This window comes from Pleurodeles waltl, chromosome 7 (genome assembly GCF_031143425.1).
Source record: "Pleurodeles waltl isolate 20211129_DDA chromosome 7, aPleWal1.hap1.20221129, whole genome shotgun sequence".
NCBI classification, from domain to species: domain Eukaryota; kingdom Metazoa; phylum Chordata; class Amphibia; order Caudata; family Salamandridae; genus Pleurodeles; species Pleurodeles waltl.
The window spans coordinates 1,533,686,181-1,533,709,345 of record NC_090446.1 but is presented as its reverse complement, the minus strand read 5'-3'; the positions used below and the strand labels follow the sequence as shown (position 1 = coordinate 1,533,709,345).

Sequence of the window (23,165 nt, the reverse complement as noted above, 5' to 3'; positions counted from 1 at the left end):
TTCCCCAAAGGGAACGACCTGAACAGAAGGATGTAAGGCAGAGTAGGCCCTGCAACTAACCAGCCTATTTCTCCTACTCTTCCTCGCCTGACAGACTAGGAAGACTCTCCCAGCTTGGGCTGAGTCTCCTGGCCTGTGGGCTGGGGGGGGCTTGTGTAAAGAAATGGCTCCCTGTTGCAGTTACCCCCCACTTTTTGCCTGATACTGATGCTGACTTGACTGAGAAGTGTGCTGGGACCCTGCTAACCAGGCCCCAGCACCAGTGTTCCTTCACCTAAAATGTACCATTGTATCCACAATTGGCACACCCTGGCATTCAGATAAGTCCCTTGTAACTGGTACTTCTAGTACCAAGGGCCCTGATGCCAAGAAAGGTCTCTAAGGGCTGCAGCATGTCTTATGCCACCCTAGAGACCCCTCACTCAGCACAGACACACTGCTTACAAGCCTGTGTGTGCTAGTGAGAACAAAATGAGTAAGTCGACATGGCACTCCCCTCAGGGTGCCATGCCAGCCTCTCACTGCCTATGCAGTATAGGTAAGACACCCCTCTAGCAGGCCTTACAGCCCTAAGGCAGGGTGCACTATACCATAGGTGAGGGTACCAGTGCATGAGCACTGTGCCCCTACAGTGTCTAAACAAAACCTTAGACATTGTAAGTGCAGGGTAGCCATAAGAGTATATGGTCTGGGAGTCTGTTTTACACGAACTCCACAGCACCATAATGGCTACACTGAAAACTGGGAAGTTTGGTATCAAACTTCTCAGCACAATAAATGCACACTGATGCCAGTGTACATTTTATTGTAAAATACACCACAGAGGGCACCTTAGAGGTGCCCCCTGAAACTTAACCAACTATCTGTGTAGGCTGACTGGTTCCAGCAGCCTGCCACACTAGAGACATGTTGCTGGCCCCATGGGGAGAGTGCCTTTGTCACTCTGAGGCCAGTAACAAAGCCTGCACTGGGTGGAGATGCTAACACCTCCCCCAGGCAGGAGCTGTAACACCTGGCGGTGAGCCTCAAAGGCTCACCCCTTTGTCACAGCCCAGCAGGGCACTTCAGCTTAGTGGAGTTGCCCGCCCCCTCCGGCCACGGCCCCCACTTTTGGCGGCAAGGCTGGAGGGAACAAAGAAAGCAACAAGGAGGAGTCACTGGCCAGTCAGGACAGCCCCTAAGGTGTCCTGAGCTGAAGTGACTCTAACTTTTAGAAATCCTCCATCTTGCAGATGGAGGATTCCCCCAATAGGGTTAGGATTGTGACCCCCTCCCCTTGGGAGGAGGCACAAAGAGGGTGTACCCACCCTCAGGGCTAGTAGCCATTGGCTACTAACCCCCCAGACCTAAACACGCCCTTAAATTTAGTATTTAAGGGCTACCCTGAACCCTAGAAAATTAGATTCCTGCAACTACAAGAAGAAGGACTGCCCAGCTGAAAACCCCTGCAGCGGAAGACCAGAAGACGACAACTGCCTTGGCTCCAGAAACTCACCGGCCTGTCTCCTGCCTTCCAAAGATCCTGCTCCAGCGACGCCTTCCAAAGGGACCAGCGACCTCGACATCCTCTGAGGACTGCCCCTGCTTCGAAAAGACAAGAAACTCCCGAGGACAGCGGACCTGCTCCAAGAAAAGCTGCAACTTTGTTTCCAGCAGCTTTAAAGAACCCTGCAAGCTCCCCGCAAGAAGCGTGAGACTTGCAACACTGCACCCGGCGACCCCGACTCGACTGGTGGCGATCCAACACCTCAGGAGGGACCCCAGGACTACTCTGATACTGTGAGTACCAAAACCTGTCCCCCCTGAGCCCCCACAGCGCCGCCTGCAGAGGGAATCCCGAGGCTTCCCCTGACCGCGACTCTTTGAACCTAAAGTCCCGACGCCTGGGAGAGACCCTGCACCCGCAGCCCCCAGGACCTGAAGGACCGGACTTTCACTGGAGAAGTGACCCCCAGGAGTCCCTCTCCCTTGCCCAAGTGGAGGTTTCCCCGAGGAACCCCCCCCTTGCCTACCTGCAGCGCTGAAGAGATCCCGAGATCTCTCATAGACTAACATTACAAACCCGACGCTTGCTTCTACACTGCACCCGGCCGCCCCCGCGCTGCTGAGGGTGAAATTTCTGTGTGGGCTTGTGTCCCCCCCGGTGCCCTACAAAACCCCCCTGGTCTGCCCTCCGAAGACGCGGGTACTTACCTGCAAGCAGACCGGAACCGGGGCACCCCCTTCTCTCCATTCTAGCCTATGTGTTTTGGGCACCACTTTGAACTCTGCACCTGACCGGCCCTGAGCTGCTGGTGTGGTGACTTTGGGGTTGCTCTGAACCCCCAACGGTGGGCTACCTTGGATCAAGAACTGAACCCTGTAAGTGTCCTACTTACCTGGTAAAACTAACAAAAACTTACCTCCCCCAGGAACTGTGAAAATTGCACTGTGTCCACTTTTAAAACAGCTATTTGTCAATAACTTGAAAAGTATACATGCAATTTTTATGATTTAAAGTTCCTAAAGTACTTACCTGCAATACCTTTCGAATGAGATATTACATGTAGAATTTGAACCTGTGGTTCTTAAAATAAACTAAGAAAAGATATTTTTCTATACAAAACCTATTGGCTGGATTTGTCTCTGAGTGTGTGTACCTCATTTATTGTCTATGTGTATGTACAACAAATGCTTAACACTACTCCTTGGATAAGCCTACTGCTCGACCACACTACCACAAAATAGAGCATTAGTATTATCTCTTTTTGCCACTATCTTACCTCTAAGGGGAACCCTTGGACTCTGTGCATGCTATTCCTTACTTTGAAATAGCACATACAGAGCCAACTTCCTACATCCATCCTTTGTTATGGGCTCCCAGACTCCAACCCTCATCAACACTTCATCCCCTGGTACATATTTCCCTTTTGTACAGGGATTGAAATCTATGCTCTGATCCTCTCCTCTGGGCCACTCAGACAACACCTCTCCTCTGAGCTCCCCAAGTACAAACTGAGCCACCAGAGGTCCCTGGTTACAAAATCAGAGCCAGTCCATGCCAGCTCCTACGTAGCTCACTCTCCTCCACAGTGGAGCATCTCACCTTACCAATACAAACATTGTTCTTGAACCCGTCAACCTATGCTGCCCCATAATCGCCTCTTCTTTCCTCAAACACATAAGATCCCTCTTAGGCCAAACTGACTGCTTTCCACCCAACTCCTCACTACTTCACCTCCTCATCTTTTTCCTTGCGAGACTCTTCTGACCCCGTCCTAATCCTCTGAGATGTTCCTCCCAGTACTAACCTCCTCCTTCCTGAATCTCACGCCAGGCTCCTTGCTCCTGTACATCCTTCAATCTCTCCTACCTCACCAAAGTCCTTCTACCTGATGCTCTCCACCAGACCTCATACTCTTGCTTACTTCTCTCCTCCTAAGTGCTCCATTCTCCTGATTCACAGTCAAGCCTGAGCATTACATCCTCCGGGCTGTGGCCTTGGATAAGTCTGATGCCTAGAACACATGACCTACCACCCACCCCTCTTAACCCCAATCATACCACCAAGCAGGTACACTGGGAGATACAGTCACACAAAGCGGTCTTGAGCAAGTCCGATACCTACGTTACATGACCTACCAACCTTACCTTCTCTCCCCTTCCAAGGCAGGCACATTGGGAGATACAGTCACACAAAGTGGTCTTGAGCAAGTCCGATATCTATGTTACATGACCTACCACCAGCCCATTTTAAGCAAGCCCCCCTTCCTGGCAGGCACGCTGGGAGAAACAATCATACAAAGTGGTCTTGAGAAAGTCTGATATCAGAGTTACGTGACCCTAACCACCCAACAACTCAATCTAGCACACTGCGAGGTGTAGACCCATTCCGTGCCTTTGAGCAAGTGCAATGCCTGCTACACATGAGACCAGTCAGGCAAACTTAGATGTAGAGGTGGGCATATTGTGTGCCCTTGGGTGAGTAAGATGTCTGCATCACATGACACCTGTTAAGCACACAGAGATACAAGCATAGTCTGTGTCCTGGTGAGGAGTCCGATGCTTCAAGCACACTGGGAGATGCAGAAGCATGGTCCTTCTGCTAGCTGATGTTTGCGTTCTTGAACATGCAGACTCGACCTGATCTTTGAGAGAGAAAACCTCAAAAAGGTCTTAACAGAAAAGGAAACAAGGTCTACAGCCAGTACCTGGGCTCAGGCTAGACAGGGAACACTCCAAGCGAGTTGCACCCTTTGAGGCCCAGCCTCCTTCTCTCCTCATCTCTACATTTCAACCACCTTCCTTCTGTCGCCTACCTGCACAATGATTTAGCCTTACCATCATAATTATGAATCAGATGTGTCAATTCCCTGCTCGACACCCACTGGTGACAGCCAAGGTGATAGAAAAAGATTTCATCCTCGTAACACTTCTCCTCGCGGTAGTGGATGTGCACATTACCACCTGGAGCAAAAAAGAAAGCGAGATGAAGGGAAGACAGACACAGTGAGAAACATTCTAAGAGAGCACCCTGCAGCTGCCATCACAAGCCTTCACACACTCCAACATGTGGCTGCACCCAAGGGTGGCAGAGCAGAGGGCACCACGTGCACTCGCAGCAGTACCACTAGGGGGAAGACCACTGATGTAAAGCGAAAGACCATTCCCTCGGCACTGAACACTGACTGCAGGAGCCAACAGCAGCTCAAAGGAGGAGTAAAAGTAACGTCCCTGCAGGACTCGAGGACCAGGACCCTGGGCTGATGGTGAACGAATAGTGAAAGACACAATTGTTACGGCACTCACTCTAAAGCAGCAGAGTGTGACGAGTATGCGCTTGTGGTACTCCCTGATTAGTAGAATGGGCTGAAACAAATGGCGACAACGAGCAGAAGCACGCTCTCACAGAACTCACCGAACACAACCATGTAGCTGCCGATGACCGTGGCGGAGTGAAGGGCGCGCTCCCGGGGTCCACTGCTGCCATCTTTGGATCTCAGTGTGGTCCAGTAATGTAGATCAACGTGGAACACATCAGTGGTATTTACACGCATGCTAAACCTACAGAAGGAACAAGAAAGATCTCAGAAGTAGAGAAGAGAGCAGAGGGCAAGAAGGGAGAGAAATCAATGTACAGGGATTGAACACCAACCATCACACAGTTTTAAATCACTGCTGGAGATTAATCATACTGACAATAAGACAGGAAGGAAAGATCCTCAAGATAGAGATTCACAATAAAAGTGGTGATTAAGCATGCTTTCGAGTTTGATAGAGGACAGTGTGTGTGTGCACTGCACAAAAAGACATGAGAAATTGGAAGTGAGAACAGAGGTAGGAGATGCAGAACTGAGGAAATTAAAGAACAGGGAGGCAGCATATCCAGAGGAGAGTTACTGAGAGAGATGAAGACTTGTGAGAGACTGCACAAAGCAAAGAGTGAAGGATTCCTGAAGCAGACTGTGCAGAGCAAAGCAATGAAGGACTGTAAATGACCGGGAGAAATGATAAAGGGATGAGGAATTTAGATTACAAAAGCATGCAATTAGTAAAGAAATTGATTGTGTAAGCAAGCACGGAGGGATTAGAGAAAAGCAAGGTCATATATAGGGCAAATAGTTGAAGAAAAGTAGCAGAGAAAAACTGCATGGGGAAGGTGATCTAGGATTTTGGAAGTAAGGACTTCTAAAAATCACAAATATTATACCTTCCATCACTGTGAGGGGTTTCACTGGATTAGCACCCATTCTACACCTCAGAGTCTTGTTTCCAGCAGGAAAGTGCCATTTTTGACATAGTCTTCCCCCCCCCCCTTTGTACCTGGTAATTGATGCAATTTTGACTGAAGGTGCACTGGGCTCCTGCTGTCTAGGTCCCCAGTGCCAGCTCTCTTCCACTGGAGCTATACAATCGTTCTCCCACTGGCGATACCTTTGGGTCCCTATAGGTCCCTAGTAAATGGGTCCCCCAGTACCTAAGGCACGTGTACCAAAGAGGGCTGCAGCATGTACTGTGCCACCCTCAGCGACCCCTCATCTAGCACATGCAGGATGCGTATCTTGGGGCACTTAAAAGTGAAAACACAATATGAAACACAGCCTGTGCACCATGTCCCCTAACACTGCATTGAATATAGGTAAATCACCCCACCAGCAGGCCTTTAGCCCCTAAGGCAGGGTGCATTATATTACATGTGAGGACATAAGTGCAGGAGCAGATCTGCCCCTGCTATGTCTTTGCTGATTCTCAGACATAGTAAGTGAACAGTGAAGCCATTTTAGGTATATGTGCTGGACACTGGTCAATACGAGTTCCCCAGCTATGCGATGGCTTCACTGAAGCTAGGCATGTTTGGTATCAAACATCTCGTACTAATAAACCCTCATGGATTCCAGTGATCGATTTATTAATAAATGCACTCAGAGGGCATCTTAGAGGTGCCCCCTGAAAACCTTACCAACTGCTGGTGTACTGGCAGACTAGGTTTTATTCAGCCTGCCACCAACAGACATGTTTCTCCCCCCCCCAGGAGTGAGCCTCCACTTTCAGGCAGTCAGGTATAAAGCCTGATCTGGCAGGGGTGTTAACACAGCCCTCCCAACAGGATGACCTGCAAATCTGCATTCCAAAGCAGGAGTGTAAGGAAATGCCTCCTTGGCATGGTTGCCCCCTGACTTTTTGCCTTTGCTGATGCTATGTTTACAATTGAAAGTGTGCTGAGGCCTGCTAACCAGGCCCCAGCACCAGTGTTCTTTCCCTAACCTGTACTTTTGTATCCACAATTGGCAGACCCTGGCATCCAGATAAGTCCCTTGTAACTGGTACTTCTAGTACCAAGGGCCCCGATGCCAAGGAAGGTCTCTAAGGGCTGCAGCATGTCTTATGCCACCCTGGAGACCTCTCACTCAGCACAGACACACTGCTTGCCAGCTTGTGTGTGCTAGTGAGAACAAAACGAGTAAGTCGACATGGCACTCCCCTCAGGGTGCCATGCCAGCCTCACACTGCCTATGCAAGTATAGGTCAGTCACCCCTCTAGCAGGCCTTACAGCCCTAAGGCAGGGTGCACTATACCATAGGTGAGGGTACCAGTGCATGAGCATGATACCCCTACAGTGTCTAAACAAAACCTTAGACATTGTAAGTGCAGGGTAGCCATAAGAGTATATGGTCTGGGAGTCTGTCAAACACGAACTCCACAGCACCATAATGGCTACACTGAAAACTGGGAAGTTTGGTATCAAACTTCTCAGCACAATAAATGCACACTGATGCCAGTGTACATTTTATTGCAAAATACACCCCAGAGGGCACCTTAGAGGTGCCCCCTGAAACTTAACCGACTGTCTGTGTAGGCTGACTAGTTCCAGCAGCCTGCCACACTAGAGACATGTTGCTGGCCCCATGGGGAGAGTGCCTTTGTCACTCTGAGGCCAGTAACAAAGCCTGCACTGGGTGGAGATGCTAACACCTCCCCCAGGCAGGAGCTGTGACACCTGGCGGTGAGCCTCAAAGGCTCACCCCTTTGTCACAGCCCAGCAGGGCACTCCAGCTTAGTGGAGTTGCCCGCCCCCTCCGACCACGGCCCCCACTTTTGGCGGCAAGGCTGGAGGGAACAAAGAAAGCAACAAGGAGGAGTCACTGGCCAGTCAGGACAGCCCCTAAGGTGTCCTGAGCTGAGGTGACTAACTTTTAGAAATCCTCCATCTTGCAGATGGAGGATTCCCCCAATAGGGTTAGGATTGTGACCCCCTCCCCTTGGGAGGAGGCACAAAGAGGGTGTACCCACCCTCAGGGCTAGTAGCCATTGGCTACTAACCCCCCAGACCTAAACACGCCCTTAAATTTAGTACTTAAGGGCTACCCTGAACCCTAGAAAAATTAGATTCCTGCAACTACAAGAAGAAGGACTGCCTAGCTGAAAACCCCTGCAGAGGAAGACCAGAAGACGACAACTGCCTTGGCTCCAGAAACTCACCGGCCTGTCTCCTGCCTTCCAAAGATCCTGCTCCAGCGACGCCTTCCAAAGGGACCAGCGACCTCGACATCCTCTGAGGACTGCCCCTGCTTCGAAAAGACAAGAAACTCCCGAGGACAGCGGACCTGCTCCAAGAAAGGCTGCAACTTTGTTTCCAGCAGCCTTGAAAGAACCCTGCAAGCTCCCCGCAAGAAGCGTGAGACTTGCAACACTGCACCCGGCGACCCCGACTCGGCTGGTGGAGAACCAACACCTCAGGGAGGACCCCCGGACTACTCTACGACTGTGAGTACCAAAACCTGTCCCCCCTGAGCCCCCACAGCGCCGCCTGCAGAGGGAATCCCGAGGCTTCCCCTGACCGCGACTCTCTGAAACCTAAGTCCCGACGCCTGGAAAAGACCCTGCACCCGCAGCCCCCAGGACCTGAAGGACCGGACTTTCACTGGAGAAGTGACCCCCAGGAGTCCCTCTCCCTTGCCCAAGTGGAGGTTTCCCCGAGGAAGCCCCCCCTTGCCTGCCTGCAGCGCTGAAGAGATCCGTTGATCTCTCATAGACTAACATTGCGAACCCGACGCTTGTTTCTACACTGCACCCGGCCACCCCCGCGCTGCTGAGGGTGAAATTTCTGTGTGGGCTTGTGTCCCCCCCGGTGCCCTACAAAACCCCCCTGGTCTGCCCTCCGAAGACGCGGGTACTTACCTGCAAGCAGACCGGAACCGGGGCACCCCCTTCACTCCATTCTAGCCTATGCGTTTTGGGCACCATTTTGAACTCTGCACCTGACCGGCCCTGAGCTGCTGGTGTGGTGACTTTGGGGTTGCTCTGAACCCCCAACGGTGGGCTACCTTGGACCAAGAACTGAACCCTGTAAGTGTCTTACTTACCTGGTAAAACTAACTAAAACTTACCTCCCCCAGGAACTGTGAAAATTGCACTAAGTGTCCACTTTTAAAGTAGCTATTTGTGAATAACTTGAAAAGTATACATGCAATTGAAATGATTCAAAGTTCCTAATGTACTTACCTGCAATACCTTTCAAACAAGATATTACATGTTAAATTTGAACCTGTGGTTCTTAAAATAAACTAAGAAAAGATATTTTTCTATAACAAAACCTATTGGCTGGATTTGTCTCTGAGTGTGTGTACCTCATTTATTATCTCTTTTACCACTATTTTACCTCTAAGGGGAACCCTTGGACTCTGTGCATGCTATTCCTTACTTTGAAATAGCACATACAGAGCCAACTTCCTACAAGGAGGCTTCCATGAGCTCACCACCCTTAGTATGCAGATCTGGCTTCCCTCAGAAGGGATGCTGACCCCCTACCCTCTCCTGCACCCCCCAAAAAAAAGAAAAGTGCCCCAGGGCCTATTTGGCACCTGGACAGTCAGGAAAATTAGTAGTCAGAGAGGCGGACCCACTTCCCAAGTCAGTCCCACCCTAAATTGAGCTGTCTGATGTGGACACGAAATTTCAAAATGATCTTAGAACTAGGAACTCTGGGACTGGGTTATGCCCACTTCCCATATAAGTGGTCATATAGGGGGCATAGTGACTCTAGGGGCAAGTAGCCCATTAGCTACTACCCTACACTCCCATTAATTCAGTATTTAGAGGAGCCAATTGCAGCAGGAAAGAAGATCTACAAAGATGAAGGGCACAGAGCCGCAAAAGCAGACTGTGGAAGAAGCACCTGACCTGGACCCAGTCCTGCCGGCCTGCCTGCTACTCCCTTTGAATTGCGCCAAAGTCGTCTCATCCTCCAAGCTGTTATGCCGCCAATAGCCTGGGAGGACTGCCTGCCTTCAACAAAGACTCAGGAACTCCAAGAGAACTGCGAGGACTCTGGACTGCAGAAAACCAGACACCTAAAAGCACCACTGCACCCATGCCGCCTAGCCAGAGTTGAAGAGGGCCAACAATGCCAGCGTGACCCCCCACCTCGGCCCTCCAGAGACAAAGCCCCCCTTGAACTTGCACACTGTGGACTCACTGACGCCACCTGCAGCCTTTGTCTGCAGCCCCCCTCAACTGCAAGTACTCCAGGTGGAGAAAAACTGACCCCTCAAGACACCACTGCACCTGTGGAGAGAGAACCTAAGGTGCCCCCACGTTCCAGAGAATCTCACGATTGGAACCCACTTGTTGGTTCACCTTGACTGGACCCCCTGGTACCTGCCTGCAGCGCCTTTCTGACCAGATCGATCCCCATTGACTAACATTGGGCACCCAACTTGTACTGCACCCTTGCATTTGGCCGCCCCAGTGGCGCTCATTGTGACCAGTTAGTATGGCCCAGGACATTGCCCCATACTTATGTTAAATCCAGGAGATTGGTCCTGTAAGTCTCTGTACTGTACTTATTTTTCCTCCATAGGATAACACTGCCGCTTCTGAAAAATGCACTGTTGACTTTTGAAACCTGAAAGTATTTCTCTTGCAATACATACTTACCTAATTGTACTGATTACGGTGCCTAAACATATATAAAGATACTTGCTATTTTTGTAAAGTGGTGTTGATCTCCTTATTGAGTCGTGTGTCTCATTTATTGACTGTGTGCCTATAGTAAATGTCTAACCCACCTCTCTGATAAGCCTAAGGCTGCTCGACCACCCTGCCCACTAAAAGAGCATCTTGGGATTGCTAGAGCAAGGCCCTGTCCACTAGTATGGGAACCCCTGGACTCTTTACATGGTATACCTCATTTTGGTATGCCATATAAACAGCCACCTCGCTACAATGGCGGCAGCGGTGGGATACAAGACTGGACCTTTATTTCCTACATTTATCATACAAGTTGGTTTCCTCAGTAAAATCAAGACAGAAAAAAGCCTCCATTTTAGAAGGAAACAACCCTTGACTCTAATAATCTAACACTGATCTACCAATCTATTCCATTCCTCAGAAAGATAATGGAGATGTCGCACACCATAGAGCACCAAATCAAAAACAATCAGCCTCTACAATGTAACCAGTCCCCCTTTAGAACATGCTGCAGGACCAATACAGCAATTCTCAAGTTGTGCATGATGTCCGTCTCATCAACTAAGAAGGTGCTTGAGGTCTCCATGTCCTGCTAGATAACTCAACAGCATCTGATACCACTGATCCAAAAAACCTGTTGCACACACTATCAACACAAATGGGACTGGCAGAAACCATAGTTGAATAGTTCTACTCTTAGTAATTAGACCATGACTAGCTTGATACTATTAAAACCTTCAGATCCGAGTGGCTACTGGTGACCTGCCAAGCACATCTTTGACTGTATTGTCAACCAATTTCTAGGTGAAGTCCCTCAGACTTCTCCTTTCCAGAGATAAAGATCTTGAAGCACTTCTGAAAAAGATTGAAGATGTACGATCCATTTACTCCTTTATAACCTGATGAACCTCTGCTGACTGCCAGCCCAGATCTGTGTAACCTTCAAGGCCAACAATCGGTGCACAAGCATCCTCCAATGAAATACTAACCACCTGTAAGGAAATGCCTCCTTGGCATGGTTACCCCCTGACTTTTTGCCTTTGCTGATGCTAAGTTTTGATTTGAAAGTGTGCTGAGGCCTGCTAACCAGGCCCCAGCAGCAGTGTTCTTTCCCTAACCTGTACTTTTGTTTTCACAATTGGCACACCCTGGCATCCAGGTAAGTCCCTTGTAACTGGTACCCCTGGTACCAAGGGCCCTGATGCCAGGGAAGGTCTCTAAGGGATGCAGCATGTCTTATGCCACCCTGGGGACCCCTCACTCAGCACAGACACACTGCTTGCCAGCTTGTGTGTGCTGGTGAGGACAAAACGAGTAAGTCGACATGGCACTCCCCTCAGGGTGCCATGCCAACCTCACACTGCCTATGCAGTATAGATAAGTCACCCCTCTAGCAGGCCTTACAGCCCTAAGGCAGGGTGCACTATACCATAGGTGAGGGCACCAGTGCATGAGCTCTGTGCCCCTACAGTGTCTAAGCAAAACCTTAGACATTGTAAGTGCAGGGTAGCCGTAAGAGTATATGGTCTGGGAGTCTGTCATACACGAACTCCACAGCACCATAATGGCTACACTGAAAACTGGGAAGTTTGGTATTAAACTTCTCAGCACAATAAATGCACACTGATGCCAGTGTACATTTTATTGTAACATACACCCCAGAGGGCACCTTAGAGGTGCCCCCTGAAACCTTAACCAACTACCCGTGTAGGCTGTCTGGTTTTAGCAGCCTGCCACACTCGAGACATGTTGCTGGCCACATGGGGAGAGTGCCTTTGTCACTCTGTGGCTAGTAACAAAGCCTGTACTGGGTGGAGATGCTTATCACCTCCCCCTTGCAGGAACTGTAACACCTGGCGGTGAGCCGCAAAGGCTCACCCCCTTTGTTACAGCACCACAGGGCATTCCAGCCAGTGGAGTTGCCCCCCCCCCCCCTCCGGCCACGGGCCCACTTTTGGCGGCAAGGCTGGAGGAGATAATGAGAAAAACAAGGAGGAGTCACTGGCCAGTCAGGACAGCCCCTAAGGCAACCTGAGCTGAGGTGACTCTGACTTTTAGAAATCCTCCATCTTGCAGATGGAGGATTCCCCCAATAGGGATAGGGATGTGACCCCCCTCCCCTTGGGAGGAGGCACAAAGAGGGTGTAGCCACCCTCAGGGCTAGTAGCCATTGGCTACTGCCCTCCCAGACCTAAACACACCCCTAAATTCTGTATTTAGGGGCTCCTCTGAACCTAGGAACTCAGATTCCTGCAACCTAAGAAGAGGACTGCTAAGCTGAAAAACCCTGCAGAGAAGACGGAGACACCAACTGCTTTGGCCCCAGCTCTACCGGCCTGTCTTCCCCCTTCTGAAGACACTGCTCCAGCGACGCTTTCCCCAGGGACCAGCGACCTCTGAATCCTCAGAGGACTGCCCTGCTCTAGAAGGACCAAGAAACTCCTGAGGACAGCGGCTCTGTTCATCCAAGACTGCAACTTTGTTTCCAAAGGAGCAACTTTAAAAACAACTGCGTTTCCCGCCGGAAGCGTGAGACTTCCTACTCTGCACCCAACGCCCCCAGCTTGACTTGTGGAGAAACAACACTTCAGGGAGGACTCCCCGGCGACTACGAGACCGTGAGTAGCCAGAGTTGCCCACCCCGAACTCCCACAGCAACGACTGCAGAGGGAATCCCGAGGCTCCCCCTGACCGCGACTGCCTGACTCCCAGATCCCGACGCCTGGAAAAGACTCTGCACCCGCAGCCCCCAGGACCTGAAAGATCGGAACTCCAGTGCGGAGTGACCCCCAGGAGGCCCTCTCCCCGAGGAGCCCCCCCCCCCCTTGCCTGCATCGCTGAAGAGACCCCTGGGTCTCCCACTGATTTCCATTGGAAACCCGATGTGCGTTTGCACACTGCACCCGGCCGCCCCTGTGCCACTGAGGGTGTACTTTCTGTGCTAACTTGTGTCCCCCCCCCCCGGTGCCCTACAAAACCCCCCTGGTCTGCCCTCCGAAGACGGGGGTACTTACCTGCTGGCAGACTGGAACCAGGGCACCCCCTATTTTACAATAGCTATATGTGATTTATTTGAAAAGTATATATGCTATTGTGATTATTCAAAGTTCCTAAAATACTTACCTGCAATACCTTTCATTTAAAGTATTACATGTAAAATTTGAACCTGTGGTTCTTAAAATAAACTAAGAAAATATATTTTTCTATACAAAAACCTATTGGCCTGGAATTGTCCTTGAGTGTGTGTTCCTCATTTATTGCCTGTGTGTGTACAACAAATGCTTAACACTACTCCTTTGATAAGCCTACTGCTCGACCACACTACCACAAAATAGAGCATTAGTATTATCTCTTTTTGCCACTATCTTACCTCTAAGGGGAACCCTTGGACTCTGTGCATACTTTTCCTTACTTTGAAATAGTGCATACAGAGCCAACTTTGGTACCAAACTTCCCAGTATTCAGTGTAGCCATTATGGAGCTGTGGAGTTCGTTTTTGACAGACTCCCAGACCATATACTCTTATGGTTACCCTGCACTTACAATGTCTAAGGTTTTGCTTAGACACTGTAGGGGCACAGTGCTCATGCACCTATGCCCTCACCTGTGGTATAGTGCACCCTGCCTTAGGGCTGTAAGGCCTGCTAGATGGGTGACTTACCTATGCCACAGGCAGTGTGAGGTTGGCATGGCACCCTGAGGGGAGTGCCATGTCGACTTAGTCATTTTCTCCCCACCAGCACACACAAGCTAGCAAGCAGTGTGTCTGTGCGGAGTGAGGGGTCCCTAGGGTGGCATAAGACATGCTGCAACCCTTAGAGACCTTCCCTGGCATCAGGGCCCTTGGTACCAGGGTTGTGCCAATTGTGGAGACAATAGTACATTTTAGGTGAAAGAACACTGGTGCTGGGGCCTGGTTAGCAGGGTCCCAGCACACTTCTCAGTCAAGTCAGCATCAGTATCAGGCAAAAAGTGGGGGGTAACTGCAACAGGGAGCCATTTCTTTACAATCTCCCAAAGGTCTTTGCGTAAATCCAGTGGCTATGCAACATGACATTTACTGTCCCGTTACCGGCTCTCCACAAATGCAGCTTTTAATCTCGTATTTGCGCACCAGTCATGGGGATCCACTAAAATGTATATTTAGTCACGGTTTGCGTAAGACTAGAGACCACAAGACTGGGAAGCGGCGGAAGAGAGCACTCAATGAGAGTCACACACAATGCAGAGACACCTACTGCCACTGCAGGTATTGGAATAAAACACCATTTAGTTTTTAAAACTCACTCTAAAGAGACACTCTTCCTGTGCACACCACCTACACCTCCTATATGTATACGCACGTAGTATTTGTACAGCATAAACCTACCCAAAATGCAGTGGAAGCTGTACACAATCAAAAGACAAAGATAAAATCAACATGCAATAAGACTGGAGGGAGCAAACGTGAATGGTTGATGAATTGGGACATGCCAAAGCTCTGTCTGAAGACAGAGATGCTCTTACCGTGCTGTGGAAGGTCTGTGACCACCATACACCACCAGGGTGCGAGAAGCAGAGTGATAAACCATTGAATGACCAGCAGCTGCTGGGGGCTTTCCCCCAGAAGGGAGGACAGGCTCCCACTCCCAGGTCTGTAGGTGGAAGCGAAACATTTGCGAGGAGAAGACATCGACTGCAGTTCGCCCTGTCGGAAATCAGGGAAGGAAGCAAAGATCAGAAATAAGGGCAGCACCAAATGAGAAAGTCTCAAATAAAAGAGCTCAGGAGAAACTAAAACAAAGCTAAATTCTTGAGTTAATCAGTGGCAGAAAAAGTTAAACAAGAGACTAATGGGGCCTAAGAAGACAAATAGAGACACTGGAGGGGAGGGGGCACATGGGGGATACCAGACATGGTGTGGGAGGAAAAGATAAATACAGAACTCCCTAGCAGAAGAAAGAGAGCTACACAGAGAGGATATAAAATACAGAGAACATTTAAAAGGTCCTAATCTGAAACAACTGCACAGTAGCTAAAACTGTGGAGAAATTTGGTGGTGGTGTGGGGGGGGGTGGGAGCGGTGTGTGGACCGAGTGAAGTATGAAAGCAGGAGTAGAAAGAGATTCATGGTTTTACAATACAAAAAAAGAGCATGAACAATAGATCCCATGGGAACAGAGAAGGTATGTACAGAGGTGTTTATTAGGATAATTAAGTCAGTCTCGAACTCAAGAAAACTGTTTAAAATGTAACAAGTAATGTAATGTTATATTGGTTTGTATAGCGCACTAATAACCCATCAGTGTATCCAGTCACTTGGGTGTGTGTTTGCGTGTGTGGTTCCCAGTGCTTAATTTGTGCTTGTTGTTTCCGGTGCTGAGCACCGGCACCTATTTTTGAGGGCCGACACTTAGTCTTCTGTGTCAAGCATTTGCTGCGAACAAAAGACACGAGGGAAAGACAGAGGAAGAGAAAAACAAAAAAGCGTCACAATGGGAGAGAGCAGAAAGCTGCAAAAGTGAGCAGGAGAGGCAGTGAGTGGCTTTAAGTGGTTTGAAGAGGCCCGAGATGGCTTCAAGATTACATCAGTGTTCCGTGTTCCCACATTCAATTGCAGCAGCGGCATGTTTGAGAGTAGGGCTTTGAGCACCGGCACGTTTTTATTTACAAATTAAGCACTGGTGGTTCCCAAGGTGCTCATATGAAGAGCCTGGTCTTCAGCTTCTTGAGGAACTCTGATTTAAAAGGCAGCTATGTTTACAGGGATAAACATGTCTGAATACAGGGGTGCGTGGCCCTTGGGAGAGGGTCTGAAGTGGCAATTACAAATGTTTCACCACAAGAACAGGCCCCAAGGGAGAAGCTCCTGCCAAGACACTATTAGGAAAAAGATCACAAAGAGGCCGAGGACGTTATTAAAAAGGGAAATAAGGAGGAGTAGGAAGCTCCTGGGACACGGGCTGTAGGAAAGTACCCGCTTTCTAGCCTGGTTACCCCCCACTTTTGACCTGTTTGTCAGTGAGTTTGACTGTGTTTACTGGGATCCTGCTAATCAGGACCCCAGTAGTTATGTTGTCCCTTAAATTTGGTTGTTGCATACTAGTAACCCAGTATTTCATCCATAATGGGCATACTGGTGCCCCCCATATAATTCCCTAGTTTATGGTACTTCGGTACACAGGGCATTGGGGTTCCAGGGGATCCCTATGGGCTGCAGCATTTCTTTTGCCACCCACAGGGAGCCCATACAAAGGCTTCTGCAGGACTGCCATTGCAGCCTGAGTGAAAAGGTGCATGCACCCTTTCACTGCCATCTACACTGCACCAGGTCACTTATAAGTCACCCCTATAGCAGGCCCTCCAGCCCCGAGGGCAGGGTGCAGAGTACCTGTGTGTGAGGGCACCCCTGCACTAGAAGAGGTGCCGCCACAACCTCCAGGACCATTTTCCGTGAGTGCAGGGATGCCATTTTAAACATGTACTGGACATTGGTCACTACTTATGTTCAGCTACAGAAGGATAACTCCGAACATACGCATGTTTCATATCAAACAAGTTGGAATCATACCCCAAGGCTATTGCAAGCATTGGTTGTATGATTCCATGCACTCTGGAGGCTCCTTAGAGCACCCCAGTATTGCCATTCCAGCCTTCTGAGGTTTTCCAGGCAGCCCCGGCTGCTGCCACCTCTCAGACAGGTTTCTGCCCTCCTGTTGCTTGAGCAGCTCAAGGACAGGAAGGCAGAAAAAAGGATTTCCTTTGGGAGATGGGTGTTACACCCTCTCCCCTTGGAAATAGGTGTTCCAGGCATGGGACGGGTAGCCTCCCCACGCCACTGGTGCCCTCTGTGCATAAACCAGTCTACACAGGTTCAGGGACCCACAGTCCCTGCTCTGGCGCAAAACTGGACAAAGGAAAGGAGAGTGACCACCCCTGTCCAACACCACCCCAGGGGTGGTGCTCAGAGCTCCTCCAGAGGGTCCCTGGGTTTTGAAATCTTCCATTCCAAGTTGGCAGGGAACTCTGGGAGCATCTGAGTGGCCAGTGCCAGCAGGTGACGTCAGAGCCCTCGCCCGATAGGTGCTTACCTGGTTATGTGACCAATCCCCCTTGAAGGGCTATTTAGGGTCTCTACTCCAGGTGTTTCTTCAGATTCGGATTGCAAGACCCCAGCAGGAATCCTCTGCATCCTTTACTTCACCTTCTCACTGAAGAAACTGCATCTGGACCCTCCAGGAACTCTACAAACTGCAACAAAGAAGCAAAGACGACTTCTGCAACATTGTATCTTCAGCTCCTAACAGCAACTGCAACTGTTTCCCGGTCGTACATCCTCAGAGGACAGCCCGTCTTCAGTCTGCACCAGAAGAGCGAAGGAACCTCTCTTGAAGTGAATGAGTCACTCCCCTGTTCAGCAGGCACCCCTCTGCAGCGACTACCGGTGGCGTGGATCTCCTCTCCTGACGAGTTGCGTGGATCTCATCATGGGTGGTGGACTGAAGTGGTCCTGATGTCCTACTATCCAACTTGGGTGGAGATAAGAGCTTGCCTCCCCAGGCAAGACAGTACCCCTGTGCACAGTGTGTTTTGCAGTTGCCAAGGTTTGTTGGCATCCTTCCATGAACTACTTCTTCGTGCACCGTGCAGGCTCCAGCCCCCAACACTCTACCCTGCGACGCACAGCTTCCCGAGTGGTTCTCCAGCAGCGTGGGATCCTTTATTATAGTGCTGTGTGGGCCTCCTCTTGCACCTTCTTTGTCCCCGTGCTGTGAGAGTCCTGTGGGTGCTGCCTGGTCTTCTGCAGGTTCCCCAAGTTGCTGAGAGCCCCCTCTAACTCACTCTCCTGGGTAGAGTCAACCAGGTCTCTCCTGGTCCTGGGCATCACTATTTTCCATGAGCTTTGTGTGTGTCTCAAGGCTTGTTGGCGGAATCCAGTGACCAAACCAGACTGCAGGCTTCTATCCGGCGTGGGACATCATCTGCACCAACCAGGAACCTGCATCAGTCTTCTTGGGTGCAGTACTGACTGTTCTCCTTTACCGGTGGTTCTTTTGCACCTTCATCCGGGTTAGCAGGGGCTCCTGTTCTCCCTGGACTCTTCTGTGCTTCTTGGACTCGGTCCCCTTCTTCCGCAAGTCTTCAGGTCCAGGAATCGACTGCTGATGTCTTGCAGTCTCTAATGGTCCATGCATTATCTTCTTTCTAGTGTTCCTATGAGTTCTAGGAATGTTACTGTGATAGACTCCTGCTTTCCTGGGCTGGGTTCTATTACTTACCTTTGGTATTTTCTAATACCCCCAGTAACCCTCTACACACTACACATGCCTAGGTGGGAAACAGATATGTGCATTCCACTTTCTTAGTATATGGTTTGTGTTCCTGTAAGGAAATGCCTCCTTGGCATGGTTACCCCCTGACTTTTTGCCTTTGCTGATGCTAAGTTTTGATTTGAAAGTGTGCGGAGGCCTGCTAACCAGGCCCCAGCACCAGTGTTCTTTCCCTAACCTGTACTTTTATTTTCACAATTGGCACACCCTGGCATCCAGGTAAGTCCCTTGTAACTGGTACCCCTGGTACCAAGGGCCCTGATGCCAGGAAAGGTCTCTAAGGGCTGCAGCATGTCTTATGCCACCCTGGGGACCCCTCACTCAGCACAGACACACTGCTTGTCAGCTTGTGTGTGCTAGTGGGGACAAAACGATTAAGTCGACATGGCACTCCCCTCAGGGTGCCATGCCAACCTCACACTGCCTAAAGGTATAGATAAGTCACCCCTCTAGCAGGCCTTACAGCCCTAAGGCAGGGTGCACTATACCAATGGTTCCCAACCTTCTGACGTCTGTGGACCCCCATTTTATCAATACTGGAGCCCGGGGACCCCCACTGAATCATTATTGGAATCCAGGGACCCCCACTGAGTCATTACTGGTAGTTGGAACCTAATATTATTAAATTTTCTAAGCAGTCGCAGACCCCCTGATGAGGCTCCGCGGACCCCCAGGGGTCCCCGGCCCACAGGTTGGGAACCACTGCACTATACCATAGGTGAGGGCATAAGTGCATGAGCACTATGCCCCTACAGTGTCTAAGCAAAACCTTAGACATTGTGCAGGGTAGCCATAAGAGTAAATGGTCTGGGAGCCTGTCATGCACGAACTCCACAGCACCATAATGGCTACACTGAAAACTGTGAAGTTTGGTATCAAACTTCTCAGCACAATAAATGCACACTGATGCCAGTGTACATTTTATTGTAACACACACCCCAGAGGGCACCTTAGAGGTGCCCCCTGAAACCTTAACCGACTACCCGTGTAGGCTGACTGGTTTTTACAGCCTGGCACACACCAGACATGTTGCTGGCCACATGGGGAGAGTGCCTTTGTCACTCTGTGGCTAGTAACAAAGCCTGTACTGTGTGGAGGTGCTTCACACCTCCACCTGCAGGAACTGTAACACCTGGCGGTGAGCCTCAAAGGCTCACCCCCCTTGTTACAGCACCCCAGGGCAATCCAGCTAGTGGAGTTGCCCGCCCCCCTCCGGCCACGGCCCCACTTTTGGCGGCAAGGCCGGAGGAGATAATGAGAAAAACAAGGAGGAGGAGTCACTGGCCAGTCAGGACAGCCCCTAAGGTGTCCTGAGCGGAGGTGACTGACTTTTAGAAATCCTCCATCTTGCAGATGAAGGATTCCCCCAATAGGATTAGGGATGTGCCCCCCTCCCCTCAGGGAGGAGGCACAAAGAGGGTGTAGCCACCCTCAGGGCTAGTAGCCATTGGCTACTAACCCCCCAGACCTAAACACACCCCAAAAATTCCGTATTTAGGGGCTCCCCAGAACCTAGGAACTCAGATTCCTTCCAGAAGAAGAGGACTGCTGAGCTGAAAAACCCTGCAGAGAAGATGGAGACACCAACTGCTTTGGCCCCAGCTCTACCGGCCTGTCTCCCCCACTTCTAAAGACACTGCTCCAGCAACGCTTTCCACAGGGACCAGCGACCTCTGAAGCCTCAAAGGACTGCCCTGCATCTAGAAGGACCAAGAACTCCAGAGGACAGCGGCTCTGTTCACCAAAGACTGCAACTTTGCAACAAAGAAGCAACTTTGAAACAACACGCGTTTCCCGCCGGAAGCGTGAGACTTGGCACTCTGCACCCGACGCCCCCGGCTCGACTTGTGGAGAACAATCACTTCAGGGAGGACTCCCCGGCGACTGCGAGACCGTGAGTAGCCAGAGTTGACCCCCCCTGAACCCCCACAGCGACGCCTACAGAGGGAATCCCGAGGCTCCCCCTGACCGCGACTGCCTGCTTCAAAGACCCGACACCTGGTAAAGGCACTGCATCCGCAGCCCCCAGGACCTGAAGGATCCGACCTCCAGTGCAGGAGCGACCCCCAGGTGGCCCTCTCCCTTGCCCAGGTGGTGGCTACCCAGAGGAGCCCCCCCCCCCATTGCCTGCATCGCTGAAGAGACCCCTTGGTCTCCCATTGATTCCTATTGAGAACCCGAAGCTTGTTTGCACACTGCACCCGGCTGCCCCCGTGCTGCTGAGGGTGTACTTTCTGTGTGGACTCGTGTCCCCCCCGGTGCCCGACAAAGACGCAGGTACTTACCTGCTGGCAGACTGGAACCGGGGCACCCCCTTCTCCATTGAAGCCTATGCGTTTTGGGCACCACTTTGACCTCTGCACCTGACCGGCCCTGAGCTGCTGGTGTGGTAACTTTGGGGTTGCTCTGAACCCCAAACGGTGGGCTACCTTGGACCCAAACTTGAACCCCCTAGGTGGTTTACTTACCTGCAAAAACTAACAAACTCTTACTCCCCAGGAACTGTTGAAAATTGCACTGTGTCTAGTTTTAAAATAGCTATATGTCATTTATGTGAAAACTGTATATGCTATTTTGCTAATTCAAAGTTCCTAAAGTACCTACCTGAAATATCTTTCAATTGAAGTATTGTTTGTAAATCTTGAACCTGTGGTTCTTAAAATAAACTAAGAAAATATATTTTTCTATACAAAAACCTATTGGCCTGGAATTGTCTTGAGTGTGTGTTCCTCATTTATTACCTGTGTGTGTACAACAAATGCTTAACACTACCCTCTGATAAGCCTACTGCTCGACCACACTACCACAAAATAGAGCATTAGAATTATCTCTTTTTGCCACTATCCTACCTCTAAGGGGAACCCTTGGACTCTGTGCATACTATTCCTTACTTTGAAATAGTGCATACAGAGCCAACTTCCTACAGTTCCCCCTAGGCCCATTGCCAACTATTGTGATTTTCACTATTTGCACTGTTTTCACACCTGCTTTTGCATACTAGTGTATATATAATTTGTGCATTACTTACCTCATGAGGGAGTATAGTCTCTATGGTATTTTTGGCATTTGGGTCACTAAAATAAAGCACCTTTATTTTTGTAACACTGAGTATTTTCTGCCGTGTGTGAGCACTGTGTGACTACAGTGGTATTGCATGAGCTTTGCATGATTCCTAGATAGGCCCTGGCTGCTCAGCTACAGCTACCCCTAGAGAGCCTGGCTTCTAGACACTGCCTACTTTTCACTAATAAGGGATGACTGTACCTGGTATAAGGTATAAGCACCATGGGTACCCACTACAAACCAGGCCAGCCTCCTACACGGGCCCCTTCCAATCATAACCCTGTCCCACAGATAAATTTCACTGGAGGTGTTACATACTCATTTGTAACCCATCTCTCAAAGTTTGTCAGTATCCACCCCAAAGCCCCCCACCCTCTAGGATCATACAAATATATCATTCAAAGGAAGCCTGATCTGTTCTGGTCAGACCTGAAACTCACTTACCTCCAAAGACATAGAGCCACATGTCCACCACAGCTGCAGCATGGTTGGCCAAACCTGGGGGCTTCTTGGAGTTTAGAGGGAGAAGCTCTTGCCACCTGTCCTCAAGTGGGCTGTACATCCAGACGTCATTAGCTAGCTCGCCTACAGAGAGCTCCCCGCCGCAGATAAACATCCTGTCATTCCACGTCACTGCTACATGGGAGTGTCTGGGTGCCTGGAGAAAACAGGAAAGGGGTTAAAGACATGAAGAATGACCTACAGGAGAGAGGTTAGAGAGACTGATATATATGTGGGGGTTGTTGTAGAGAAGAGACTGGAAATTACAGTAAATTCTTGGGTCTGTGGGGTCGAAGTGGCCTGGAGTCTGAGGGATATGAGAGATTAAGATAGATTTAACATACATATGTCAGGAAATGGGGTGTAATATACGGTGAGGTTGTGCAACCTCACTGTGTAATACACTTACTGTAGGAAAATACCCTCTTCTGGCATAGTTACCCCCACTTTTTGCCTGATCTCAGTGTGTTTGGACTGTAGTTCACTGGGATCCTGCTAACCATTGGCTGTGGTTTCTCCCCTAAATGTAGTTGCTGGTAACATTTACACCCACAATTGACATACTGGTACACCCATGTAAGTCTCTACTAAATGGTACCTAGGGTACCACTGCACAATGTATTATGCCACCCATGGAAGCCCATGCAAACTGACTGCAGGCCGCCATTGCAACCTGCATGAAATGGTGCAAGCACCCTTTCACCACCAAACCTGCCCAGTGCACTTAAGACATTATAGGTCTCAACTCTGGAAGGCCCTTCGGCCCAAGGGCAGGGTGCATGTCTCTAAGTGTGAGGGTACCGCTGCATGAGCAGGGTGCCCCTACAGACCCCAGGCCCCAT

At 50.1% G+C, this 23,165-nt stretch overlaps 1 protein-coding gene across 1 annotated transcript in view; it reads right to left on the bottom strand.

The window, feature by feature from the left end:
• The window catches only part of MEGF8 (multiple EGF like domains 8), a 338,669-nt gene that overhangs the window by 280,026 nt on the left and 35,478 nt on the right, over positions 1-23,165 (bottom strand). The window contains exons 7-10 of the mRNA XM_069201403.1: positions 22,267-22,480; positions 14,957-15,137; positions 4,898-5,043; positions 4,321-4,446 (exon numbers count right to left, since the gene is read on the bottom strand). Coding sequence (XP_069057504.1) covers positions 4,321-4,446; positions 4,898-5,043; positions 14,957-15,137; positions 22,267-22,480 — 667 coding nt within the window. The remainder of the gene's footprint in view (positions 1-4,320; positions 4,447-4,897; positions 5,044-14,956; positions 15,138-22,266; positions 22,481-23,165) is intronic.